The 25189-nt window shown below is 46.0% G+C and overlaps 1 protein-coding gene across 7 annotated transcripts in view; it reads left to right on the plus strand.

Annotated features, from left to right (window-relative positions):
* The window catches only part of SRGAP2 (SLIT-ROBO Rho GTPase activating protein 2), a 256602-nt gene that overhangs the window by 185389 nt on the left and 46024 nt on the right, over nucleotides 1-25189 (plus strand). For 5 of the 7 annotated variants that reach the window (XM_027976227.2, XM_027976229.2, XM_012186960.4 and 2 more), the window contains 5 exons: nucleotides 555-683; nucleotides 7874-8098; nucleotides 11915-12016; nucleotides 13028-13225; nucleotides 23097-23181. In XM_027976227.2, coding sequence (XP_027832028.1) covers nucleotides 555-683; nucleotides 7874-8098; nucleotides 11915-12016; nucleotides 13028-13225; nucleotides 23097-23181 — 739 coding nt within the window. The remainder of the gene's footprint in view (nucleotides 1-554; nucleotides 684-7873; nucleotides 8099-11914; nucleotides 12017-13027; nucleotides 13226-23096; nucleotides 23182-25189) is intronic. The other 2 variants (XM_027976228.2, XM_027976230.2) reach the window with 1 other exon arrangement.

Raw genomic sequence — 25189 nt, forward strand, 5'->3', positions numbered from 1 at the left:
GCAGGCTCTGGGGAGGAACACTATGCAAGTCGGGACTGACAGGAGATTTCCAGTATGCCCTGCAGAGAGCAGAGCAAGGAAGCTCTGGGTTCCTGTAGTGCCTGGTGACCTTGCAGTCTCCCCTGAAAGAAGTCCTAGTTATTGGAAGAACCTGGGCATCTGTAGCAGACCAACAAGAAACAGTAGTCGGCTTTCCCAAGCCTGGGAGGGGAACTGTAGACCTAGGGTTTGGCTTCAGATGTCAGGCGTTCAGAGGCAGGTATAATGACGCTCCTTCAGGGTGGCGGTGCAGGGGTGGAGGATGGAATTCACAGATAGAACCAAAGTGGGACACACGTCTAAAGTAGGAGCCTCACTAACCTTTCCTGGGCTGTTCTACATTATGCCCTTGAATCTCATTACACAGAATTAGAACCCAATTTAAGGCAGACGCGCATGGGGAGTAGCAGCACAATTGTGGCTCTTGAATGTACTGTACTTTTTATCTTTTAGAGAACAGTCTCCCCTCTTAAAAAAAATGAAAAAGTTAAAATGAACTTCTGTTCTCTTTTCAGCGCCAAGCCAAGTACACGGAGAACAAGCTGAAGGCCATTAAAGCCCGGAATGAGTACTTACTGGCCTTGGAAGCCACCAATGCATCTGTCTTCAAGTACTACATCCACGACCTGTCTGACCTTATTGATGTAAGTGCTTAAAGCCAAAGGTGCAAGGGTACGAGGGACACGAGGGTCCCTTCTCCTGATTTTGAAGGTCTGGTCAGGAGTCCCCCCCCCAGTTCTGTTGCTCGGGCACCTTAGAGCGTTTTGAGAACGCTATGGACATGGTAGCCATGATCCCTCTGGGGCTTGCCACGTACCAGGCATCAGGAGAAGCACTGCATACTTCCTTTCATTCGGTCCTCCCTAGAATCCTGGGAGGAAAGCGTTACTACCTCCATTGTGCATATTTAAATTCAGAGCGTTTAGAGGACTTTACCCAGAGTGAGCTAATCAATGACAGAGGCAAAATTGGTACCTAGGTCTGATTAGTAAACCCAGGCTCGCAACCACTGTGCACTTGTGTGTCCCAGGAAATATTCCCTTAGATCAGCTACTTGCCCATAGAACTGAGTGCCAAGAGCTAAAGGCTTAGAATGTCATACCTGATTAGTTTATATAGCTCTGAAGTATTATCTCATTTAATTGTCATGTCACTCTTCTGGGTCAATATTGCAATCTCCAGTTTGTAGATAAGGAAATCTAGGTAGGGGGTCGAAAGAGTTCCTGCCCAAAGTTAAACTGCAAATTAGAGTCCCGGTCAGGAAGGTGCCCAGATGCCCCTGACCTCTGGCTCATACTCACTGATGTGATACACAGATGATGAGAGATCGGAATCTCAGGCGTGTGTGTTTTGCACAGGGCAGACACAGGGATAAGGGTTTGTCTCTGGCCTTACGGGTCGGCCTTGGTTTGGTTTCTGCTGCTGCTTCTCCTTCAGAGGAGCCTGGTAGGCTGCAGTCCATGGGATCGTAGAGTCGCGCACGATTGAGCAACTTCACTTCTTCACTGCTTCTCCTTAGACCTTATAGTTAGGTCTTGCAATGGCTCTCACCTGCAGACAGCAGTCAGGGCCAGTTCTAAGCCAGTCCTGACTGCAGCTGCTTAAGTACCCCTGCCTCTCCCTCCTGTATCAGAGTGAGGGGCCTGGAGCCATCCAGCTCAGCCTCAGCCTCAGCCTCCCAGTCTCCAGGGCCTCAGGCAGAGCCTGGAGGTCTCCTCGTAGAGGTCTGGCATGTGCCTCTGGCGGTCAGCAGGCAGAAACTGAGTTTTGTGAGCCTCTGGCCAGACCTCACATACTTGCCTGTCTACCTTGGTTTCTCTGCAAACGGACCTGCCACATTTCACTATGTTGTGTGTGGTTCTGGTCTAAGTTGGCCATTGTGTAACTAGCTGGCTGACCTGAGGCTTATCACAGAGCTGGTTTGGAACTCTGCTGTGTCTCCCGTCCACCACCCTGGCAAACTGAAGAACTGGGCTAAATCTCTGAGGACTTAAATCTGGCCTCACATCAGAGCTGCCTGGGGAAGGTTTCTAAAATAGCAGTTTCTCTCTCCCTTCAGCCAGGGCTCTTTGAGTCAGTAGGTATCAGCCTCTTAATGCCCTGAGTGTCATCGTTTCACCGGGTAAGTGGAGCCCTGATCCCCGTTCAGGCCTGCTTTGTTCTCTCTACTTGTTGATGCCGATCTGAACGCTGTCCTTCAACGGAGGTCAGAGCCTTGGATAGGATCCTTTCTCCTCCTCACGGGAACAGCTCCTCACTGTTGAGAAAGAGGCCTGTTCTCAGCATGAGGAGGAGAATCACTTCTTTCTAATGCTCAATCTCTGCTGTTTATCTCACATCCGATTGAAAAAAAAAAAACAAAAATCATACCTTGGCAGTCCACCACACCTCTGCTGCGGTTCTCCTTCTCTGTTTCTTTTGCCCCCAGGGTAGCTTTCTCTCCGCTTTTACCAAAACCCTGGCCTCTGTGGAAGAGAGGGGTACTGCTAAGTCAGTCACAGTTCGCAGACCCTCCATCAGATGTGAGTTGGTGTTTTTAAATCAGTCCAAGGAGCAGGCTATTTTGCTTCTTATTATCATTTAAAAGAAGCTTGTTGGGGGCCTGTCCTCAGGATGCTGAGTGAGACGCCACCAGCATTCAGCCAGGGCATTGCTCTAGGCCGCTAGGAGGAGTCCAGGCTGGCAGTGCCCCAGGCCACATGGATGGTGAAACTGCTCTTGCTTTATTTTGTTTGTTTCTTGTTTGTGCTTTTGTTTTTGCTGGAGTGAAATTACTTAGCCTTCTAAAAAAGAAAAAGAAAGCTTATAACATTATGATGCTCTTCTACAAATGTTCAGTAAGTATTTCTTTGGGATGAACCTATGTGCCCTGCAGCATCAGGGTACAAAAAGAATAAAATAATTCTTATCCTAGAGGTATTCATAGGCATACAGAGAGATCATTTTTTTATCTAACCGGCCAGTTGCAGCACCAGAGCTAAGCACAGGAAGTAGGACTGTGGTTTTCAAACCATAGGTCATGATCTATTAGAGGAGTCATGAAGGTTTGGCTTATTTTATTTTAATGAATAAACTAGACTAGGATAGAGTAGAATGGGGAAAAAACATCAGGGTGCATTACATTAGTAAGGTTAAGTTTTATTTGGTAAAACTATTATGTTAGAGGTGTATGTGAGTGTGTGTGTGTGACAATATAAGACATATTTCTTACTGTAAGTTGGAGGTCAAAAAGAGTTTGGTAGCCACTGAACTAAGAACAGAGGAAGGTCTTTTGGTCTCTGCAAGCTCCCTGAGGGTAGGGACCAAGTCTCTTCTTTACCTTAATACATGCATATGTAAGTACAGGGCTTCCTATGTAGCTAAATACATAATCTGTTCATTAAAAGAACAGAAGAAGGAGGAAGAAGATGATTTCCTAAGCCAAGATTTTTTTTTTTCCTTTTTATGCCTTTCAGTACTGTTTTAATTGAGATCCAATTTGCATACAATGATTGAACTTGTGTTAAATTGCAGGAATTGTGATGAATCTTACGCCCTTATAATCTGTGTCTCTATCAAGATAAAGAATATTTCCATCACCTCAGAAAGTTCCTCTTTTCTCTTCCCAGTCAGTCCTCCACCCCGAGGCAACCACTGTTCTGATTTCTTTGACTATGAATTAGTTTTTGCCTGTTTCAGAACTTCACAAAGGTGGGCTTTTTATATAGTATATACTTTTAGAAAAATCCTGGCCTCAGTTGCCCAGCATGATGTTTCTGAGCTCCATTCGTGTTGTTATATGTGTCAGTAGTTGCCTGCTTTTTCTTGCTCATCTGTTGCCATAAAAATGGCCAAAAAGATACTACGGCCAGGAACCAACAGTTAGGGCAGAAGTGAGTGGGGAGCCCGGTTATCCCTTGGCTTTCTGATCTTGACAGTATCCAGAACTTGCTTTGAGATGTGGGATGAATGTTGTGCCAATCCATTGCCATCTGTGTTATGGACACCATTCTGCCTCCTTCTTGGCAATGTCAAAGCTCATTGTGTGCTCAGGCATCAAGGATAAGTGAAAGAAGTGATTTTTGTGGATGCCAGTCCATTCAAGGACTAGCCCTTCACATCTTTTCATTGTATAGTATAAGAGTTAATCTCAGATTGTAGGAATCCACTTGAAGCATTTATACACACCAGGAAAACCTTGACTTCGGGCCAAAAAAGACATTCTGAAGTGACTTGAGATAGTCTAAGAACCGCAGGCTCCTTGGAATGTACTTTTCTCCCCCAGAAGCAGATGGATGAATGAAGAACCAGGCATTGTCCTCATGGAGTGTGGTGAGTGCTGTGCGTGGGCAGAGAGTCTGTGACACCATATGCACCCAAGTCGGACAGGAGGGAACCCAGCTTTCTCAATAGGACATTTTATTAAGGGTGATTATTTCTCGCTTCTATGAGAACTTGAAGTGGGTATTACTTTTCTAGGCCTTCTCTAGATCTCTGGGTGAGACTGTCAGCTGGTGAAGGGTTAATGAACCGTCAGTTCAAGCCATCACGCATCTGGAAGGGCTATCATTAAATTCTTATAAAAATTTGATTTCCCCTGAGAGAGTTTTCATCAAACATTTATATAACCCAGAAATGGCCAGGGGAGCCCGGCATGGCCACAGAACTCCTCAGAAGCCCTGGAAAACATACTTTGTCCCCATTGTGAGCAAAATAATGTGCTGCCTCTGCTCACTGGGATTCTACAGGGGACGGGGATGAAATATTCAAATCTTGTTTACCTAGCCTTGCGAGAAATTGCTTCTTTTCTGACGCCTCAGTTTCCGGCTCTTGCCCTTTCAGATATGTGGGTAGCCAAGGCTCTGGAAAACCTATTCTGAATCTCCCTGGTTGGCTGAAGGCATAGATGTGGCAGAGGGCACACCATGAGTCAGACCCCCACGCACTGGCACAGAGAAGCTGCAGAGCAGTTATTATAATAGAGACTGGACTGGCCCGAGAAAGCTCTGTGTCGTCTGTAGGCCATCCAGAGTGAGCAAAACAAAAGGCTTCAGTGACCACAGCTGCCCACTTGACTAAGATCGGTATTCAGCCTGAGTGGACTGTTTCCTCAGAGGCTAGAATCTGTACTCCTGGCATCAGTCAATCAACTGGTACTTATTAAATGCCTACTGTGAGCAAGGCCTAATGGTAAGGGATGCAAAGAAGGTGTAAGACACTGGCCAAGCCCTCTTTGGAGGCTGATGTGAAACGGCAGGTTGCAGAGCGAGAGAGTGTGTCCTGTGTCACCTAAGGGCTGCAGATGAGTGTCTTTCTGAGGGGAAGGTTGGTATGTGCCAGGGTTGTAGGGATGGCGCTTCCTGGAGGCTGAGAATTTGATTTGGATCTTGAAGACTGGGTCCAGTTCCAGCAGGTGAGAGGAGTGAGAACCATTTCAGGAAGAGAGAATGCCTGGAGCTGAAAGTCAGTGGATCTGGAGATACAGGTGGCCAGTGTTTGTTTGGTCTGCATGGTGCCAGATGTAAGTAAACATGTATTAGCTTCACAACAACCTCCGAGGTGAATGTTACCCCTCTGGGGCTCAGAGATAGTAAGTAGCTTGCTGACAGTCATACAGCTGACTTGAGGCCTATGGTTTTCTAATACTTGACCCCAAACAATGAGTATGTCGTTGGATTAGAACAAAAGAGTCTGAAGAAGAAAACAGAGGCAGATGATGTTGGATGGCGAGACAGAAAACAAATTACACTTTGCTCTGACCATTAGCTTTGCCTAACTTCACTGAGCCTCAGCTTTCTAGTCTGGAAAGTTAAAATAATACCCACCTTACTGGAGTTACTATGCAGATTAAAATGCAAAATATACAGAAAGCACTTAGCACACTGGCATATAGTAAGCACACTTAAGAAGTGAAGGGATTTTTAAATTTCCCTACTGAGGAAAGTGGATGTTACTTTAGGAAAAAAAAAATGAGACCTATTATCGGTTCTTCAGCAGGGGAGTAGGTATAACAAAAGCTGTATTTTAGAACAGGGAAACAGACAGCACTGTAAGATGATAAGAGTATGAATTAGGGTACAGGTAGTGAGAATGGAGAGGAGAAGGGAGTTACCAAAAATCTGTAAAGGTTATGAAGCCTGCCTCCCCTAATTCTCTTCTGCACTGAAAAGGTCCCCCCACCTCCACCACGTAATTGCTCAGCCCTGTGGGCATTGTTATTTCTGTTCATCATACTTACAGGCATGAAATTCATCAGCAGGAGTCTACACAGAACTAGTGAGGAAGGTTTACAGGTTCAAGGGAGGCTTGGCTAGACCAGCAGCATCTCCCAGAGGAGAAAGGGCCCTTGCATGTGCAGCCTCCCAGTCACCCGCTTTTGTCTAGCTTCCCTCCCCACTGAATTTGATGTCTTTCCATCCTCTGCCTCTAGTTAAGCTGTAACTGCTGTTCTTCCGCACAGCCAGGCACCTGCCGGGGCCCGCTGGCACTGAATCCAGAGCCCAGCCTGACAAGCACTCTGTCGTGGAGCTTTTTGTTAAATGCTGCGGGGAAGAGGCGCATCCCATGCTTTTTCTTCCCCAGCAGTGGCTGTTCCCAGTGTGGTCGTGAAGAGGAGGGAAAACTGGGGGAAGAGTTAATTTGATGCCTGCTTATGGAATGAAATGGCAATCAGGCAGATGGTCTCACTCTATCCATGAGTCTTCTCTGATATTTCATCACAAGTTCTAGATCTCAAAACTGTTTGAGCAATAGAGGGGATAATGGGTGACTGAGGAATTTGGATCTCTGGGTCCTTTGGGAGGAATGAGGAGTAGAGTTACAGAATGCCATTGCTGAAGAGGGCCTCAGGGATTATGTTTAGTCCAAGTATTGATATTTTCAGTCTTACTGTTTAACAGAAGAATTCTTTCTTCAAATCTGACTTTTCATAGAATCCTAATATATTGAATAGAAAAAAGGGCAGAGCTGGTTTGGTTGAAACAGGGATAGGAGGCTCTAAGTCCTACTAGTTCAGAACCGTAGAGCTCTGTGCTACAGCTTGAAAACCACTGCTAGCCAAATCTTTTCATTTCACAGTCGAGGAAATGGGTTCAGGGAGGGGGAATAGTTTTTCCAAGGTTGCTTGACTTCCTGTCCAGTGCTTTTTTTAATACTATTGCGTCTTTCATACCATTTTTTTCCCATGTTATTTCAAAAAATCAGAATCCCTTAAATGATGTGAATTTTCCCAGTAACACTTATATTTAGAAACTTTTGGTCTCAGAAATGCTGTTGGGCCAGAGCTTTAGTACAGAAATCCTAATCTACAACTATGGCCTGTCCTAGAATGTTGGGAGTTTGCTAGGGTCAGGGGTTGATAATGACAGGGTCAGCCCCTCTCCCCCATTTTTATTTCTCTCACTAGAATTCTCTTGCAACACCTCTTATTTCTAAGTCCTGAATGCTGAAACAGCCTGACTTGGTCGGTATGTTGTAATGAAATCACGGTAACCCTGAAGGAGTGGCAGGCTACATTTTTATTGTTGAATTTTATTACAGTGGTACCCCCAGAAGAACCTGAAAATAGAAGAAAATTCTCCCCAACTCTTTCATGTTTACTGAATAGCATGATTAAATAATTTCGTTTTGTCCCAGTGAGTCCTCTTCCTTTTGATTACCTCACAGTCCTCTAAGGGGTCCTACATGTTGAACTAGGAGTCAAGAATGGAGAAGCATCACCCAGATCATGGAGGGCCAGCCTTCTTCCGGTAGCACAGCCAGTCTCGTTGATCAGATCTGCCCTGGGGGCCGCCCTCCCCTCTGCCAAGCCCCGCAGCTGTCCTTGGTTTGCTCACGTGCCTTCTCCGCTCCACAGCAGTGCTGTGATTTAGGATACCACGCCAGCCTGAACCGCGCACTGCGCACCTTCCTCTCTGCTGAGCTGAACCTGGAACAGTCAAAGCACGAGGGTCTGGACGCCATCGAGAATGCCGTGGAAAACCTGGACGCCACCAGTGACAAGCAGCGCCTCATGGAGATGTACAACAATGTCTTCTGTCCACCCATGAAGTTTGAGTTCCAGCCCCACATGGGGGACATGGTGAGCCCCTCTTCCTACTCCCGCACCCCCAGGGGGCTTGAGCTCACTTGGGTCTAGAGTTTCTGCACTCAGGCCATGGTATTCTAGGGAGGGCAAGGCTTGGGGCTGGCTTTGTGCGGTGGGTGGAACCCATTCCACCCATTCAGCAAACAGCTTCTGGGTGCCTTCTGTCCACTAGGCTTGACCATAGACACTGGGGGTTAGAGCCCTCAGCGAGCTTATCGTTGACTGAGTTGACAGAAATATGCATAGAGAGGGGCACCTAGAGGGACTGGCAGGATCAGAGGAGGTGAGAAACAGCCAGTGTGCTCTAAAAGCTACTAACAGTTCCATATGATGAAAGGGAAAGGGAGGTGGAGTCCTCCAGCTGCTGAGGCTGAACGAAGTGAGGGCTGAGATGGAGCCAGATACTCAAGGTTTCTGATGGGGAGGGAGAGCTCAGCAAGCTGATGGCGTGATCTTCTGTCATTTGTCAGAGTTCTGAAGGCACTTATTCTCATGGGTTCAGAAGTTTGTGATAAAAGGGGTAGTTTTACTTAGGTATTGAACAAAAAAGAATGGATACTACAGAAAGGACAAGAGCTAAGATGTCATCCCTAAGAATGGCTGTCCAGGTAGCAGTGCATGAATGTAGGGGCCTTGTTTCTGACTTTTTACCTCTGATGGCTAAAACAAGAAGGGCCCAAATAACCTGAAGTGAGAGGAAAGAGAAGCTCTTTGGTTTTGGAACCTCTGAATCTTGAGGTTCCACTTCTGGTGGTTGTTCATATAGATCAAAGTGAATCTTGTTCCTGGCTTAGGAGCCACCATTTGACCTTTGGATTAAATCAGAAGGAGGATATAAAAGTTCACATAACAGAAAGGCTCAATACAGATCTTCAGGCATGGGTGAAGTGAGGATTAGGAATCATATCAAAAGGCTCAGTTTTTCTCTCTCTGCTTCACATCCTATGTTTTGGCTCTGTTCTCAAATAGGCTTTTATCCTGTGGGGGCAAGGAACCTATATTTGCAGCCTTATCCCCCTGTAGATTGAAATCCAACAGAAAGAACATCTGTTTCCTTGGGAATTCCTGGTGGTTCAGTGGTTAGAACTCCATGGTTTCCCTGCTGCATGCCCAGGTGTGATCCCTGCACAGTGGAACTGAGATCCGGCAGACCACAAGCTGCATGGTGCCGCCAGAATAACAAACGAACAGAGTATCTTCCCTCCCGGAAGCCCTCACAGTCTCCCTTTGTCTCCATGGCTCTGATTGGGTGATTTGCTTATCCCTGAGCCAATCACTGTGGTTGGTATCTGCAGTCAGCTGAGGCCGTACCCTGCAGCCTCAAGTCTGGGAAAGTCCCGTGCAAAGCACAGAGCCTGAGTTGTGAGTGAAAATTTCCCCCTCAGAGGACAGTCAGGCCGAAGTTACCAGAAGAAGGAAGAAGGTATGCTGGGTGGCAGAAAAACAGCCGTGTCCTCTCAACAAGGGAACAGTGCTTCCATTAGGATGAGCGTCCAGGTGCTCTTTAGAAAACGCTGCTCCAGAATGAGAGCTGTGGCGGCGTCAGCAGGAGTCCACTGTGCAGGGCGGGACGCTTCCCTCCCAAGAGCAGAAGTGTGAGGATGGCTTCTTTCCTCCTCTCCTTGGGAAAACCAAACCGTTTCCAGTTTGCCTCCATTGCTGTGGCTCAGGAAATGTCAGCCTTGAACAGATGGGGAAGGGTGATGGCAGCGTGTGCAGCTAGAATACGGGGGTGGGGTGTCACCAAGCCCCAGGAAGCCCCATTCCTCACCTGCTCTGGCTTCTGGTCAGACTTGCCTTCCAAACCCCTTCTCCAGCTGTCACGGAGATTCCTTCCCAAGAAGCAGTGGAACTTGAGGACCAGCTGAGGGGAGTGATATTAATACTATTTTCTGGTGTTGACTGCATTGCCTGCTAAGCCCAGCAGCTTGTCTCCATAAAGGGGGATTCCAGACGCTGGGTGCTCAGGCTCCCTCCTCGCCCTGTCAGAGCCTCATTCCCATACTCCGGAGCACAGCTGGAATGCATTACCTTGCACCCCGGTAGAGGACCACTGCCAAAGCATGCATCAGCAGCCCTGCTGCTTCTTAAAGAAACAAGCGTGGAGATGGTTTTCCCTCCATAATTCCCGCCTGCTAGACTGAAGTTACTTTAAAAATTGATAGTTCAGTCTTCTGCCTAGGACTTCCCTTTGTGTGATGCTAGCTGATCGGTGGCTGAGCCAGGCAGGGGCCAGGGTGAATCCTAGATCATGCAAAGGTTTTGCGTTCCAGCCTTGCCTTCATGTGAGTGGAGAAGAAAAAGCGATAAGGCCAGTCTTTCTTGGTCCCTGCAGCCATCTATCCCCAGTCAGTAAGGGCTGTGTGTAGACTGTGGAGGCGAGGAGAGGGAGCTGCCTGGAAGTCCTTGAACTAGGGCCAAAGTTCGGGTGGCATTCGGACCGGAAGCCCTGAAATTGGCCAAGGCCCCACACTGATTGGCGTTCTGGGGCACTCAGCACAGGGACTGACGCCAAGCACTCTCCGATGTACTAGGAGGAGGCGCTTGGCTCTACCCTTGGTGCCCCCAGAGGCTCGTGGGGCTCTGGATGCCTGACCGGTGACATCAGGCAGCCAGAGAGTTTCACTATTGGCACCATCCCATCCTGGCCACCGAGCTTTCTCCATTGTGTCTGCTTATCCAAGAGCCAGGATGAAGTCAGCTCTCTTCAGATCTGAGAGCTGGCTCAGGCCAGCCTCTCAGCTGGGGGAGGAGGTCAAGTCAGTTGAGAGCTTAAAAGCCAATGGAGGAAAAGGTCAGGTCCCAGCCCCCTCCATCTGAAGAGAGGTTTTGTCTTTTCAAGCAAGAGAATGGTCTGTGGGCTTGGGAATGTGCCCGCTCGTCGCTGGGGAAGGAGGAGGCTGGTTCTATCCAGATGTCTCTCCTCAAGCGAGAGGCTGAAGGACACGTGGTGGCCAGGTGACAGGAGCTGCCTGCACGTGGTCCTGCCTCGCAGCCTGCCAGCCTTCTGTTCCTCATCTGTCATGCTAGGGACGGTGGGTGACCTCAGGCCCACACCATCGCCATGGCCCCACCAGGAGACAGTGGCTCAGCCATCCCCTCACTCAGGGTGAAGCTTATTGACAGCAGTCCTTGGAGGAAAGACAGACTTTTCTCCCACAGAGATCTGGTGACGACCTGGGGTGAAATGATGGCTTCTTGGAAATGCCAAGTTCCACAGGATTCCATGCCCTCTGCGGCCCTCTAGCAGCGCCCATGGACTTGCTCCTGGCCTCACACTTTCTCTCATTGAGTCAGAGCTCTCATGCACGACCCAGATTTATAAACACACGCTGGCTTCCAGCAGCGGCACGTTAGCCTCCTGACCCACTTCTCTCTGGCTCTCACTCTGGTGCCCAGCGGGGAACGAAGGTGGGGCCAGAGAGGTGGCCACTTGGACCTCTGGCAGGAAACCCTCCCTGTGCCAAAGCTTGTGCGCCTGGAGCCAGTGCTGCCTGAAGCCCTCTTCTCTGCCCCGACTCCGGCTTCCTGGGAGCCGCCATCCCTTTATAGACCTGCCTCTGCCAAGCACCAGGCTGGAGGTGGGCTCCAAAGAGAGAGAGAGAGACCTTTTCAAACAGGTTCTATCCCTCCTTCTTTTCTTGTGCTATTTGGTCCTAGCAGAGGTCTGCACACTTTGGCTTTGGATTTTGTTTTCACCTAGAATTATGAGCTTTGCAGCTTGACTATAAGTCATTTTATTAACAGTAACGGGCCTCTGACAAAAGATCTGTGTCCTCTCCCTGACCTGGTGTTGCTTTCTTTTGGCAGGCATCCCAGCTCTGTGCCCAGCAGCCCGTCCAGAGTGAGCTGGTACAGAGATGCCAACAACTGCAGTCTCGCTTATCCACCCTGAAGATCGAGAATGAAGAGGTGAGTTTCCTGCTCAGGAGATTCACAGCCACCCTCTGAGTTTCCCTGTCAAACCTCTTGCTGTTCCCCGTGCGGGAGCAGGTGGAAGGAGCATGCAGGGAATGTCCGGGCTGCCGCAAACATTTCCTAGCCAAATGTAGGCTTGGATTTTCCCCTTCTGCTACATCCTGCCCTTGAACTCCAGGAAGTGGCTCTTACATTGCCAAAGGTTGAGCTCTATTTTGAGCCTTCTGCAAAATGCTTTTTTCCCTGCCTTTACACATTTAATCAAAATGGCACTTGGCAGCTGTGTGAACAATATTGTGTCTCTGAAACCACCCCCTCCTGCCTGGCTTTTTCCAGCATTTTCAAACAAACAGAGGCCTTTGACTTTGACACTTCAAACATCTCCGTCCTCTTAGAAAAGGGCGACTTTTTTCTTCTGGGCCCAGCGTATTTGCTTTCAACAACTAGTTCAAAAGGCCAGTGCAATCAATTATCAGCTCCTTATTCTTTTGAGCTCTTGTGACTTCTTACCTGGAATCTCAGTTAAGTCTTACTTTCCCCGGTAAGATCAGGAAAGCCTGGGGATGGGTCACTTGGTTTGCAGATGGGGAGACAAGTTCATTATTTGTTGAAGGTCAGGAAACAGAACCTGGAGCACTGTAGGACTAGGCCCATCACACATTTTTAACCTGCTCTTTATATGATGGGGTTGGTTTGGATCTTTTTCATTCTCTCTCCCTTAGCATGTCCAGTATAGCCAAGAGCTAATCTTAAATTTAAAAATTAAACATTAAATAGCCAGGCCAAGCAGGCAGTGTGAGGGAGGTAGTGGGTTTTAGGTCCTTACTGAAGAGAAGAGGGTCCCTGTGATGTTTATAACTCGCTTAGCACTGTTCAGTGGGCAGCAGCGCTGCAAGCCCGCTCACACCCCCTCCCTCCTGCCTCAGCTCACTTCTCCAAGCTTCTCCATCACCTACGACTTTGCAGCCTGCCCCTCATGCATTATGTTGGCCCTTATCATGACAGGTAAAGAAGACAATGGAGGCCACTCTGCAGACCATCCAGGACATTGTGACTGTTGAGGATTTCGATGTGTCTGATTGCTTCCAGTACAGCAACTCTATGGAATCCGTCAAGTCCACAGTCTCAGAAACCTTCATGAGCAAACCCAGCATCGCCAAGAGGAGAGCCAACCAGCAGGAGACAGAGCAGTTCTACTTCACGGTGAGGGGCTCAGTGCTCGTTAAGACCAGCTTCAGGCTCTGCAGCACACACGAGCCATTCGGATCCCAGGGTCCTTGCCAGGCATCTTCAGGGCAGTTTTTGAATATCTTCGCAGGGATCTGGGCATGTTCGGAGACCATCCGTACACTTCAAGGCACAGATATTTACAAGTTGTGTGTCTACAAAAAATATTTTCTTCTTGAAGACGTTTTTAACCAGCCAGTAGACTTTGTTCACAACTTTCCTTCTCATCCTTAGGGGTCATCCAAGAGGGCTGCATCTCCTGGTTCCTGAGATGCATGCTGAGATATTTTGGCCACCATACCTTACGGTTAAAATCTGTTATCTCTTCTAGTTGATGTGATAACTTCATAATTTGTGGCAATACAAAATTATTCTTCATGATAATGGCTAGAACTCAAAGGAACAGGTAATATACAGCATTGCTGGTTTGCAGAGAATTCTAAAACATTATATTTATATTTTGTTATTCATGCATCTCCCAGTCCTCTTTAGACAGAGGGACCTGTTTTTTTTTTAAATAGTGGTAACAGTCCTTTGGAAGGTTGCTGGTTGGTCTTTGGTGCTACTTTTTAATAATTGAGTTATTTCGAGCTTGCCAAGTAGGATTTATTGCCTGAGCTAAAATTTATTTCCTAATCTTCTGACAACTAAGAAAGAAGAAATTAAGTTTGCAGATGTGAGAGGAAATATAGCCAGTGAATCTGCATACTGACTCTGAATGAGCAGAATTAACTTGTTTCTCAGTCAAGAAGCATAGTCTGCAGGCAGCAAATTGAATTTCTCCCGCAACTGGAACCATTTGTTTAACTCTTCTTTGAACACTGCCCTCTCTCCATTTAGGAGCACTATTGATTTGCTATCTCTTTTAAAGAAGAAATCTGTTTTTTCAAGTAGTTAAACTAAGAATTCTTCAAAAAGATTTTTAAGTCCTAGAGAAGACTGTTGAAAGGGTATGATTTAACAGTATTGTTTTTTTTAAATAACTTTTTTTTTTCTTGTTATACAAAATAAAACATGCTTAGAAGTAAGAAAGAAGAAACTAAAAATCATCCATACTCCCAAATATCTACAGATAATAGCGTTAGAATATATTCTCTTTCAGGCTTTTCTCTATGCATGCACATGGATGGGAACATATATTTATCATTTTATTATCAAAATGGCATACTGCTGTGCATTTTGTTTCATAATCTGCTGTTTTCACTTAAATGATTAATTTAAGTGAAAGCCATTTAATTATAACATGCTTTAAATATATTTATGAGTAAAATGCTAAAATCAATACGAAGAAAGAATAGAATTATATTTTGGCTCATTCATTCATTTTTGTAAAATATATAGCATATTGCCTATTTTGTAGTAAGTACTCAAAAATGCTGAAGATTTATTATCCCTATCATCACTATAATTTATTCATTGAAAATTATTAAATTATTCATTGATCATTTATTTATTAAGGATCTACTCTGACACTGTGCTATATAAGCTGGGAATGCTAAGAATATCAAATGAAGAGAATGGTGGAATTAGGCCTATGAAGGGAGAACTTCTTTTTTACTGCATATATTTCTAAAGAATTATAATAGGTTAATTTTGATAATTTAAAAAATAAATGTAAAAATATTGAGTGTGTGCATGCACACGCGTATGAATGGCAGCCATGATGAATGGAGCTGGGGAAGCCTTACACACAAAGTGACTTTGTGCTGATAAGGCAGAGAATCAAGAAGAGAAGAGAATTCTTTGAGACCAGAGCAGCATGTGCAAAAGCATAAAGGCACGAAAAATCTGGGACAGACTTGGGAGAAACTTCTTGTCTGTAGTGAGGGCTGTGTGCCTCCCCAAGCTTCTTTATCTCTGGAGGTTGCTAAATATTCGAGAGGCTTTAAATAATAGGATTCTCTGCCGGTTCTGTCTGGACTGCTTAGATATAACACTACTTAAATGACCCAGTCTTGTTCCATTGCAGAAGATTTCCATTTTTTGATTAAATGAGAATTTTGAACATAAAAATCTGTATTTAAGACTTCAGAAATTACTTCTGAGCTGTAAGGGACGCTACATTTGTATTTAGAATTGACCTTTAGTAAGAGCAGGAATGACCATATTCAAACTGGCGATCTCCCAGATCCTGCCCACCCTTTCACCTCTGTCTGAATGCGTTGATGTCCACTAACTCATTTCCTGTCTTTTGTGACCATAATGCTACTTATCAAAATTGTGTGTAAGTTTCCTTGGCTAACAGAAAGCTTTTCTGTCCAGGCTTGTCCAGTAACAGATTTGTAAAAGAGTTCACCATTTTTGTGATTGGTGTTTGGAATGCGTCAGATAATTCAGTTCATGTTAAAAGGACTTTGGGGTGGTGTGTGAATGTTCGCCAGGAGTTCTGCCTGTGCTTGCCAAACCCACAAAGCCAAGACAGCTGCAGGTGGGCTTCCCTTAGTCTTTGCCTTTACAAACGTTTACCCTTCTGTTTCCTGTGCCTCCCTGTGCCCTTCAAAGACATCGGAGTATCTCCTCCTGGAGGTTCCTTCTTTTGGAAAGTTGGAAAGAGGTCTCTTGTCATGGCCTGGACTCCTGGTAGTGTGCCTAGTGACCCAGAGGGCTGCTAGGAATACTTTCTGAGCACCCTTGGCCGTCATCAGATCGGTCTGCCCGGAAGACAGTGGTTGGAAACTTGAAGCATGATCTATAAAGGTCGGTCATTTGCAAGAGTACCGGGAAAATAATCATGAAATTTTAAAGCTTGAAGTGTTTTTTTAAAATCATCTAGCCAAATCTTCTCATGGAAAGATTTTTTTTTTATTTTCAAGAATTAACAAACAACAAAAATTCAAAAAGGATGGGTAGCTTGTCCAAGGTCTTCAGCAAGAGCTGAAACCAGAACTCTGGTGTACTGGTCTCCTGGTGTCAAGACACGAGCTTTTTCTCTTTGCCCTGGTGAGGAAGCAGAGGTCAGGGGAAGGCTCGGGAACCGCTCAGCTTCCTGCTCTTTTGCTCTAAGTGAGAAGACAGAGGTTTTCTGATCTCCTTGGCTTTGTCTCACTTATCTTCTGTAACACGCTATCCTGCACTGTCCACCTCTTTTCCCATTGCCTATTTTATTGTAACTATTAAAGATTTTTTAAAAAGATGCAAAGATTTCAAAAAAGCAAGGAGTTCAAGCCTCTACCTGTTCCTAACCCACACTTCCTGCCAGTGACTGACACCAGTTTCTTCTATGTCCTTCCAAAGGTGTTCTGTGTGGACACAACCACCGATGCACCCTTTAATATAATATTATTACATTAGAAATATGAGGAAATAAAATAGATAGCAATACAAATGGAAGTGTATCATCAATACTGTTCTTCACTTTGCTGTTTTTACTTAATTTATTTGGGATATTATCTTCAATTTATTCCAAAAAGATCTACCTCTTTTTTAAATGGCTGGGCAGAATTTCATTTGTACAGACAGATGTTACATCGTTCATTTAACCAGTTGCCTTCTCATAGGCTGTTGTTGTTGTTGTGTCACTGAGTTGCGTCTGACTATTTGCGACCCCATGACTGCAGCATGCCAAGCTCCCTGTCCTTCACTATCAACCAGAGTTTGCTCAGATTCATGTCCCTTGAGTCAGTGATGCTGTCTAACCATCTCATCCTCTGCTGCCCCCTTCTCCTTTTGCCTTCAGTCTTTCCCAGCATCAGGGTCTTTTCCAAAGAGTCAGCTCTTTGCATCAGGTGGCCAAAGTGTTGGAGCTTCAGCTTCGACTTCAGTCCTTTCAATGAATATTCAGAGTTGATTTCCTTTAGGATTGACAGGTTTGATCTCCTTGCAGTCCCAGGGACTTTCAAAGAGTCTTCTCCAGCACCACAGTTCAAAAGCATCAATTCTTCAGTGCTCAGCCTTCTTTATGGTCCAACTCTCACGTCCATACATGACTACTAGAAAAGCTGTAGCTTTGACTATATGGACCTTTGTCTACAAAGTGATGTCTCAGCTTTTTAAAACGCTGTCTAGGTTTGTCATAGCTTTTCTTCCAAAAAGCAAATGTCTTTTAATTTCATGGCCGCAGTCACCATCCGCAATGATTTTGGAGCCCCCAAAATAAAATCTGTCACTGCTTGTACTTTTTCCCCATCTATTTGCCATGAAGTGATGGGACCAGATACTATGATCTTAGTTTTTTGAATGTTGAGTTTTAAGTCAGCTTTTTCACTCCCCTCTTGGACTATCATCAAGAGGCTCTTTTGTTTCTCTTCGCTTTCTGCCGCTAGAGTAATATCACCTCTGTATCTGAGATTGTTGATATTTCTCTCAGCAAGCTTGATTCCAATTTGTGATTCATCCAGAGTGGCATTTCGCATGGTATACTCTGCATATAAGTTAAATATGCAGGGTGACAATATACAGCCTTGTCACATTCCTTTCCCAATTTTGAACCAGTCTGTTGTTCCCTGTCGGGTTCTAACTGTTGCTTCTTGACCCAGATCAGATTTGACAGGTGAGGTGGTCTGGTATTCCCATCTCTTTAAGAATTTTTCAATTTGTTGTGATCCACACAGTTAAAGGCTTTAGCCTAGTCAGTGAAGCAGGAATAGATGTTTTTCTGGAATTCCCTTGCTTCCTCTATGATCCAGTGGATGTTGGCAATTTGAACTCTGGTTCCTCTGCCTTTTCTAAATCCAGCTTATACATTTGGAAGTTCTCAGTTCACAAACTGCTGAAGTCTAGCTTGAAAGATTTTGAGCATAACCTTACTAACATGTGAATGAGCACAATTGTACAGTAGTTTGATTATTCTTTGCCATTGCCCTTCTTTAGGATTGGAATGAAAACTGACCTTTTCCAGTCCTTTGGCCACTGCTGAGTTTCCCAAATTTGCTGACATATTAAGTGCATCACTTTAACAGCATCATCTTTTAAGATTTAATCTAGCTCAGCTGGAACTCCATCACCTCCACTAGCTTTGTTCGTTGTAGTATTTCCTAAGGCCCACTTGACTTCACACTCCAGGATGTCTGTCTCTAGGTGAGTGATCACACCATCATAGTTATTCAGGTCATTAAGACCTTTTTTTGTATAGCTCTTCTGTGTATTCTTGCCACCTCTTCTTAATCTCTTCTGCTTCTGTTAGGTCCTTACTGTTTCTGTCCTTTTTCATGCCCATCCTTGCAAGAAATGTTCCCTCCATATCTCTAATTTTAGATCTCTTCAGATCTCTAGTCTGCACACTAACCAGCTAAGTACTGTCAAACCCTACAGGTATTTCCTTGTGTGAGGACTGGAGTATGGGATTCTTGAATGGGGGATGAAATGGATGGATTGTTTATAAAATAAACAAAGCTAGGCTGCCTGAAGTTGAGGGGACAGATGTGGGTAAGGCAAGAAGTTGTAGAGGAACCTGCTCCTTGGCCATTGAACAGACATGCTCTAAGACTGCTAGACTTGGTGTGGTCCAAGATCTTTTTTCTCTTGGGATTCTCCAAGGATAAGCAGATAGGTGATAATGTGTACTAAGTGGGTATAACTGAATGAATGCCCCTGCCATGTCAGATCAAGTGGGGAGATATGCTTCAGTTGAAAGGCTTGCTCTATTATGTATTCTGTCTGACAGCTGTCTCCTGCTTTAAAAATTGACGGGTAGGAGGGGAAATGTCAGTGTGCTTGGCTGGTGGGGAAGAAGGCCCAGTAAGGACATCTGTGTGTATCTGTGCACTGCACGGGGCTGACTAGGCACAGCTCACTCCTCCCAGCCACCCCTTTCTCATCATGGTGGAGACTTGTGACCTTGGGTTCACTGATTAAATTTAATGCATAGGCAAGGTCCATGAGTTGTACAGCACCATGGTAAGAATGTATTTAAAGGGAGGAGGCATTTTAAAATTAAATTTGAAAACCATTCTTGTGCCTCCTTTTTTTCTTTTTAAAGGATGGAAACCTGCTCTGAGTTGGTTTTGTTTTTGTTTTCGGTGGCACCACGTGGCTTGAGGATCTCACCTCCCCGACCAGAGATTGAACCCCAGGCCCTTGGCAGTGGAAGTCCTAACCACTGGACCACCAGGGAATTGCCAAGCTTTCTTAAGTATTAGCATAGAGCAAAGAAATAGGGAAGGACTGTTTTTCAGTTAGTTGACCAAGTGATTCTGTATAAGGAACACTTTTGAGTATCTGCTGGTTGGTGTCAATCACAGTCATATTTGTTATCTTTATTTCATCTTGAACACCCTTGTGGAAAAAGATATGATCCCCATTTTTCAGTTGGGGAAACTTAAGTTCTGGGAGTTAAGTGACTTGCCCAAGGTCAGAAGAGTTACAAGTGGTAGGACTCAAATATACCGACTTAGCCTTCTTCATCTTACTACAATTAAAATGTCTGTGAGGGAGGGTGGGCTTAGAAAGAAAAATTATCATACTAATCCTTTTCAATGAATAAAACTCATCATTGTTAATACTAAATTGAGGATTATTAAGAAAGCAATTAATGAGATCATAAAAACTGAATTGAAGGTTCACAATGGCAAAACCCAAAATCATCCAATCAGCTCTTACTTCCCTTTCTCCTTTTGGAACAGATTCTCAGTTTTGATAATATTGAGTGTTAAATGATGGGAGTGGGGTGGGTGGGAGCAGCTCATGGGGTGTGGCAGTCAGGCTGTGTTTTAGGAATTTGACTTCATTTTGGTGATCTGGAATTGACCATGATCCTTTTCTTTCTTCTCCACTGAGGAAAAGTCCAGGTGATCACCCTACCTTTAGATGTTTGGGGAGAGGAGCAGGGTCTAGGAAGTGGAATGAAAGAAAATTAATTACCTAATATTGGGACATGGTTTAGATAAGGAAGGTGACTCTCATTGCCCAAGGAAGGATTTTGAAATCACCCGTGAACAGTTCTTCTGGCCCCTGGTCTCCAGGAATCATTGAAAAGCCACCTTCCTCCCTTGTCTTCAGCTGTCTTGGCTTCCTTCGCTGTGTGTCAGGACAGCAGCACCTGAATCCTGCTAAGCAAGCTCCTCCAGGAAAGCCCAGCTACCCTCCCAGTGGACCTCTTGTAGAGATGAGCGCTTTATGGGCGGGACAGGAAAGTGTAAATGATGTGCCTGCAAATGGGATGCTTCTTCCTCCGCACACCCAGCTTACCCAGATGGAAAACTTCCTACCACTGTTTCCACTCTTAGGGATGCAGGTCATACCTTGACACGGCTTTTGATCCTTCAGGATTTAGTGGAACCCGGAAAGGTGATTCATCATACCTCTTTATCAGATTGTTATTTATTTTAATGGTTCACTGAGTGACAGCCGAAGTTAAGCAGCGAACTGTGAACATGGATGAAAAAAATGATTTCTGAAATAGCAAGTATACACACAAGTGACAGGAAGAAGTCTGCATCTCCTTTCAGAGTTTGCACTGTTTTCTGAGCACTCTGGTCTCATTTTAAGGGTTACCATGGGCGAATTTTCCCTCATTAGGAAACCTTTAGCGTCTCCTTGGAATGAACTTCCAAAGAGGGGCCTCTGGCAGTTCAGATGTTCACAGTGGATGTTTCCTGACGGTGTTTCACCTCTCAGCCCTGAAGTACTGTTCCAGGCCTCACAGTTGGCATTGGTTGGGGATTAGGGTGTCATGCCGGGAAGACTGACAGCAGGTGAGCTGGCAGCTGAAGCAGATGGGATGAGGAGGGTGACAGCAGAGCCTGTGTTTAGGCAGATGTTCCCGTGCAGAAGCACAAAGGAGCAGAGGGAACGTGTTGTGAGGAAAGCAGCAGAAATGACGTGGCGTAGGGCTTGGTTTTTGTTTGTCTTCTGTTTAATTCAGAGAGTAGGGGCATACTTGGAGGCATGGTTTGTCACTGCTGAGGAGGGTTCTAGCCAGAGGAGACTGAGACTGTTCATTTATTTACTAATTTTCAAGGATTTATTGAGTGTCTGCTATCCACTGGGCACAGTACTAAGTATCAGGGACACAAAGAGTAATGAATGCCATGGTCTCCGACCATAGAGAGGAGACCATCTGGAGGGAAAGGGACAGGAGCAACAAAGCCTCCATGACAGGGCTGGGTGAGAAGTGCCGTCAGAGATTTGCAGGTGTCTACACAGGAGCAGCTGGGTGAACGTGGGAGGGTGAAAGCGTCCCAGAGAAAGCTGCATTTTTCCTTGTTTTTATAAGGGAGAGAGAGAAATATGTACCCAGTTAAAAGTTCACACTGCACAGAAAGGTAAAGAGATTAAAAGTAACTCACAGTTTTTGCACCTTTTCTTTCTACTTTCACTCCAAAGGCTTGATCTATACTTTTTGGTTAGTACATTTTAAAAAAAGGCATAAAGTAAAAATAAAAATTAATTTAAAAAATAGAAATAAATGATAGAAAAAAAAATAAAAAAGGCAGAACAATTATCATTTTAAGTGTTATATCCACTTACCTCTTCAACAGTGATTCACAGATCACACTCAGGGAGACACTGCCATTTTGCCTCTGAGTTTAGAGGTGGGCAGATGACTCTGACCCAGCAGCTGAACCATTGCAGCAGAAGGCATCCAAGGCAAACTGAGATGCCCGTGAATAGCAGTGGGCGGGTGGGAAAGACACCATGAAGAGAGTCCAGAGGCCTGGGGTCCGGGCTCGGCACCACCACTTACGGGCTTGCAGCAGTCAGCAGCACCTCTGTCTATCCTCATCTGCAGTAAGGAAACAATGATGTCGTCCCTGTGGGCTGTATGCAGTTATCCTGGGAGTCAAATGCATGCTGAAGTACTCTAGAAGCTGGTTTTATTCTGCTTCTCTCCTTCTTCTGCTCTGCACCGTAGCAGATCAAGCACTTTATCATAATGACTAAAAGCACACACTGGGGACTTCCCTGGCAGTCCAGTGGTTAGGACTCTCAACTTCCATTAGAGTGGGTGCAGGTTTGATCCCTGGTCCAGGAACGAAGATCCCACATGCCACGCAGCGTGGCCAAAAAAAAGTTAACAAATAAAAGCACACATTGTATTGCCAAACTCTGTATGTGGAGACTAGCTCCACCACTCACTAATTGTCTGGCCTAAAGCCACTTACTGAATCTCCCCAAATCTCAGCGTCCTCATCCGTAAAATGGGGATAATGGTTATCATGGTTCATAGGGTTGTTTTGAAGATTGGCTGAATTGTCCAGGGAAATACAGTCTCTCACTGAGCAGACAAGGGTTGAGAGAAGCCGATCACAAAGCACAGTGCAGCAGTCATATTTCGACTGTTAGAGCAGATGGGATCACATTTCCATAAACCTCATCTGTGTTTGGAACCTCCAGTGTGTGTTATGCAAGTGGGGTGTGGCAGCCCCTCCCTCTGTGTGCTCAGAAAGCCCAAGCTTTCTGCAGAATAGAGGAGCAGGCCGATTAAAATACAGCTCAGATAGAGATGCTCTGAGTGCCTGGCTGGGCTGAGCCTTGACACTGCTGCTGGTGTGAAGGAATACCCCTGGGAGGGGCCTGGAGGGGAGGGTGTCAGGAGAGGGGACAAGCTGACCAGCCGCAGGTGTGTGTCCTCTCCCCAGGAAGGCAAGACTCAGTGAGTCCCTCCACCCGCAGCTCTTCGGCAGAGCTGAAAAAGATGGATGTGGGGCTCGGACTCCAGGAGGCAGTTTCTTTCAGTGGCCGACGTGGAGCTCCTAGGAAGACATAAAGCAGGACACTAATCCACCAGGAAAATCAGCAGCTGCTCAGATGCGCAGGGCCTTTAAAAAAAATAAAAAAGGAACCCAGTGGAAATTGGGTCAGAAACCAAAAGCCCTCTTAGAAAGGGAATTGTACAGCTGAGCATCTGTGATTTGTTTTTTTCCTCCCCTTCTGGAGTCTGAATGTTCTCTGTCCTCTTCCCTTACAGAAAATGAAGGAGTACCTGGAGGGCAGGAACCTCATCACCAAGCTACAAGCCAAGCACGACCTTCTCCAGAAAACCCTGGGAGAGAGTGAGTGTGGGCTCTGCAGGAGACTTGGCAGCAAGGGGCAGGCCGGGTCCTGGCCCTAGTGCTGAGCACGTGCCTCCCTCCTCAGCAAAGTGGCCCTGATCTGGTTATGTGAACGCATTGCTTTTCCTCGCTTGTTCAGTGTGGAAGCACACGCCCCAGATGACTGCCTGAGTAATGGGGAAAGGCCCGTGCTTAATGAAGCACCAGTGTGCACCAGCTACTCATTTCGGTGGAGCGTGCCTGCACTCCGCCCCCTCCTGCACCCCGTCTGCTGCTACCCGGGCCAAGGAGCTGACGGGTCCTTTCCTCTCCAGACCCTTTGGTCAAACTCTCGGCTCCTCTGTGGCAGGACGGAGGCTGGATCTAGAGGGTGGGGAGCTGTGAGGTGAGCTACACAGCTGCCCTGAGCAGAGGAGAGGCGTCCCAAGGGTGGGGTGCTGGGCAGACTGCAGCTGTCAGTAGCGTCAGGGTGGGCCGTGCTTCTCTCTTGCTTTGAAGGGTCCTGGGGCTCAGAGGCAGCCCTCTCCTTGCCTTGGCCAGGTGGAGGCTCTGGTGCTGAGCAGACTGTCTGGTCTCATAAGATGATTTTAATCAGACGCTGAAAGTAGCAAGGCATAGGGCTGGACTGGCACTCTGGACTTTCTCCTCAGCTGTCAAACGGAAGGCAGAAGTTGCAAGAGAAGCTTCCCTGGGGTGTTTGGCACCCTGCCCAGCTCTCCTGCCCAGCTCTCAGCATCCTCTGATTAATGGGATTCCCAGGTCGGGGATGCCTGTGAATGCCCTGCCCCCTCCTCCTTGCCCCACTGATCTCCTTGCTTAAAGATGGGGGCCAGGACAGGTAGTACCAGCAGTAAAAGGCAAAAGCTGCGTTCTCACAGAGGTCAGGTGTTCTCAAATCAATTCTTGAGCTCTCCCCAGACCGAGTGCAGAATCTAGGCAAGTATACCGTGCTCATTGGCTCAAAGGCCCCAGGAATCAGAGCCCCACTTTCCATTCCAGAGCCTCCTAACCCACCCTTCTTATGCTGTTCTGCTGCCCTGAACGATTTCCCCTGGTGATTAATTCTTTTATATCTAGTGTCTTTGATCTTGTGATTTTTAATGCATTTTCTTTTATGTGATGAAAGCCTGTTAGGTAACTTCTATTTTTTTCTCCCCGCAACCCCCCACCCCCTACCCTACATACACACCCAAGGGACTCAGGCTGAACAGGTCTAAACTTTGCTTATAGAAAGTCTTTACTCTTGCGTTAGGTTGCTCATGGGGAATCAGAGGAAAGAATGCCCAGAACTATTTGAAACAAAGTATAACTGTGATTTCTTTTTGCCAAGATAGTCTAAGCATGACCCATATATGAGATGGGGAACAAGCCTGAGTGTGTGTGTGTGTGTGTGTGTATGTGTGTGTGTGTGTGTGTGTGTGTGTGTGAGAGAGAGAGAGAGAAAGAGAGGATGGGTTTGCAACACACATGCTAAGCATGACCCATATATGAGATGGGGAACAAGCCTGAGTGTGAGAGAGACTCTGTGTGTGTGTGTGTGTGTGTGTGTGTGTGTGTGTGTGTGAGAGAGAGAGAGAGAGAGAGAGAGAGAGAGAGAAAGAGAGGATGGGTTTGCAACACACATGCATATACCCAATGTGCTACCACAGGGGGCGAAGGGTGGCGACCGTTCATTAGTGCTGTGCAGTGCCTTCATCTAGAGATGACAAGTTCTGGCAAGAAGGAAAAAAAATAGCTCTTCCTGTGTGCAAGTCATCCTGTCCCTGCCTTCTGTATGCATTTGTCATCAAAACGCAAGAGCCCCTTGTTCTTGCCACAGAGGGATAATTGATGTGTATGAATATTCCAGAATGGAAATGGGACAGATGTTGGAAATAATGGCTCGGAATAATATTTTTGCAGATGAAAGCTGAGCCTTTAGTAAGAGAGACTGTTGGGGTGGGGGAGGGTGTTGTTCTGGATGAGCTGAACTGTAATCAACAATTAGCAACCTTTAAAGGCAAGATAG

This window comes from Ovis aries, chromosome 12 (assembly GCF_016772045.2).
Source record: "Ovis aries strain OAR_USU_Benz2616 breed Rambouillet chromosome 12, ARS-UI_Ramb_v3.0, whole genome shotgun sequence".
Classification (NCBI taxonomy): Eukaryota; Metazoa; Chordata; class Mammalia; order Artiodactyla; family Bovidae; genus Ovis; species Ovis aries.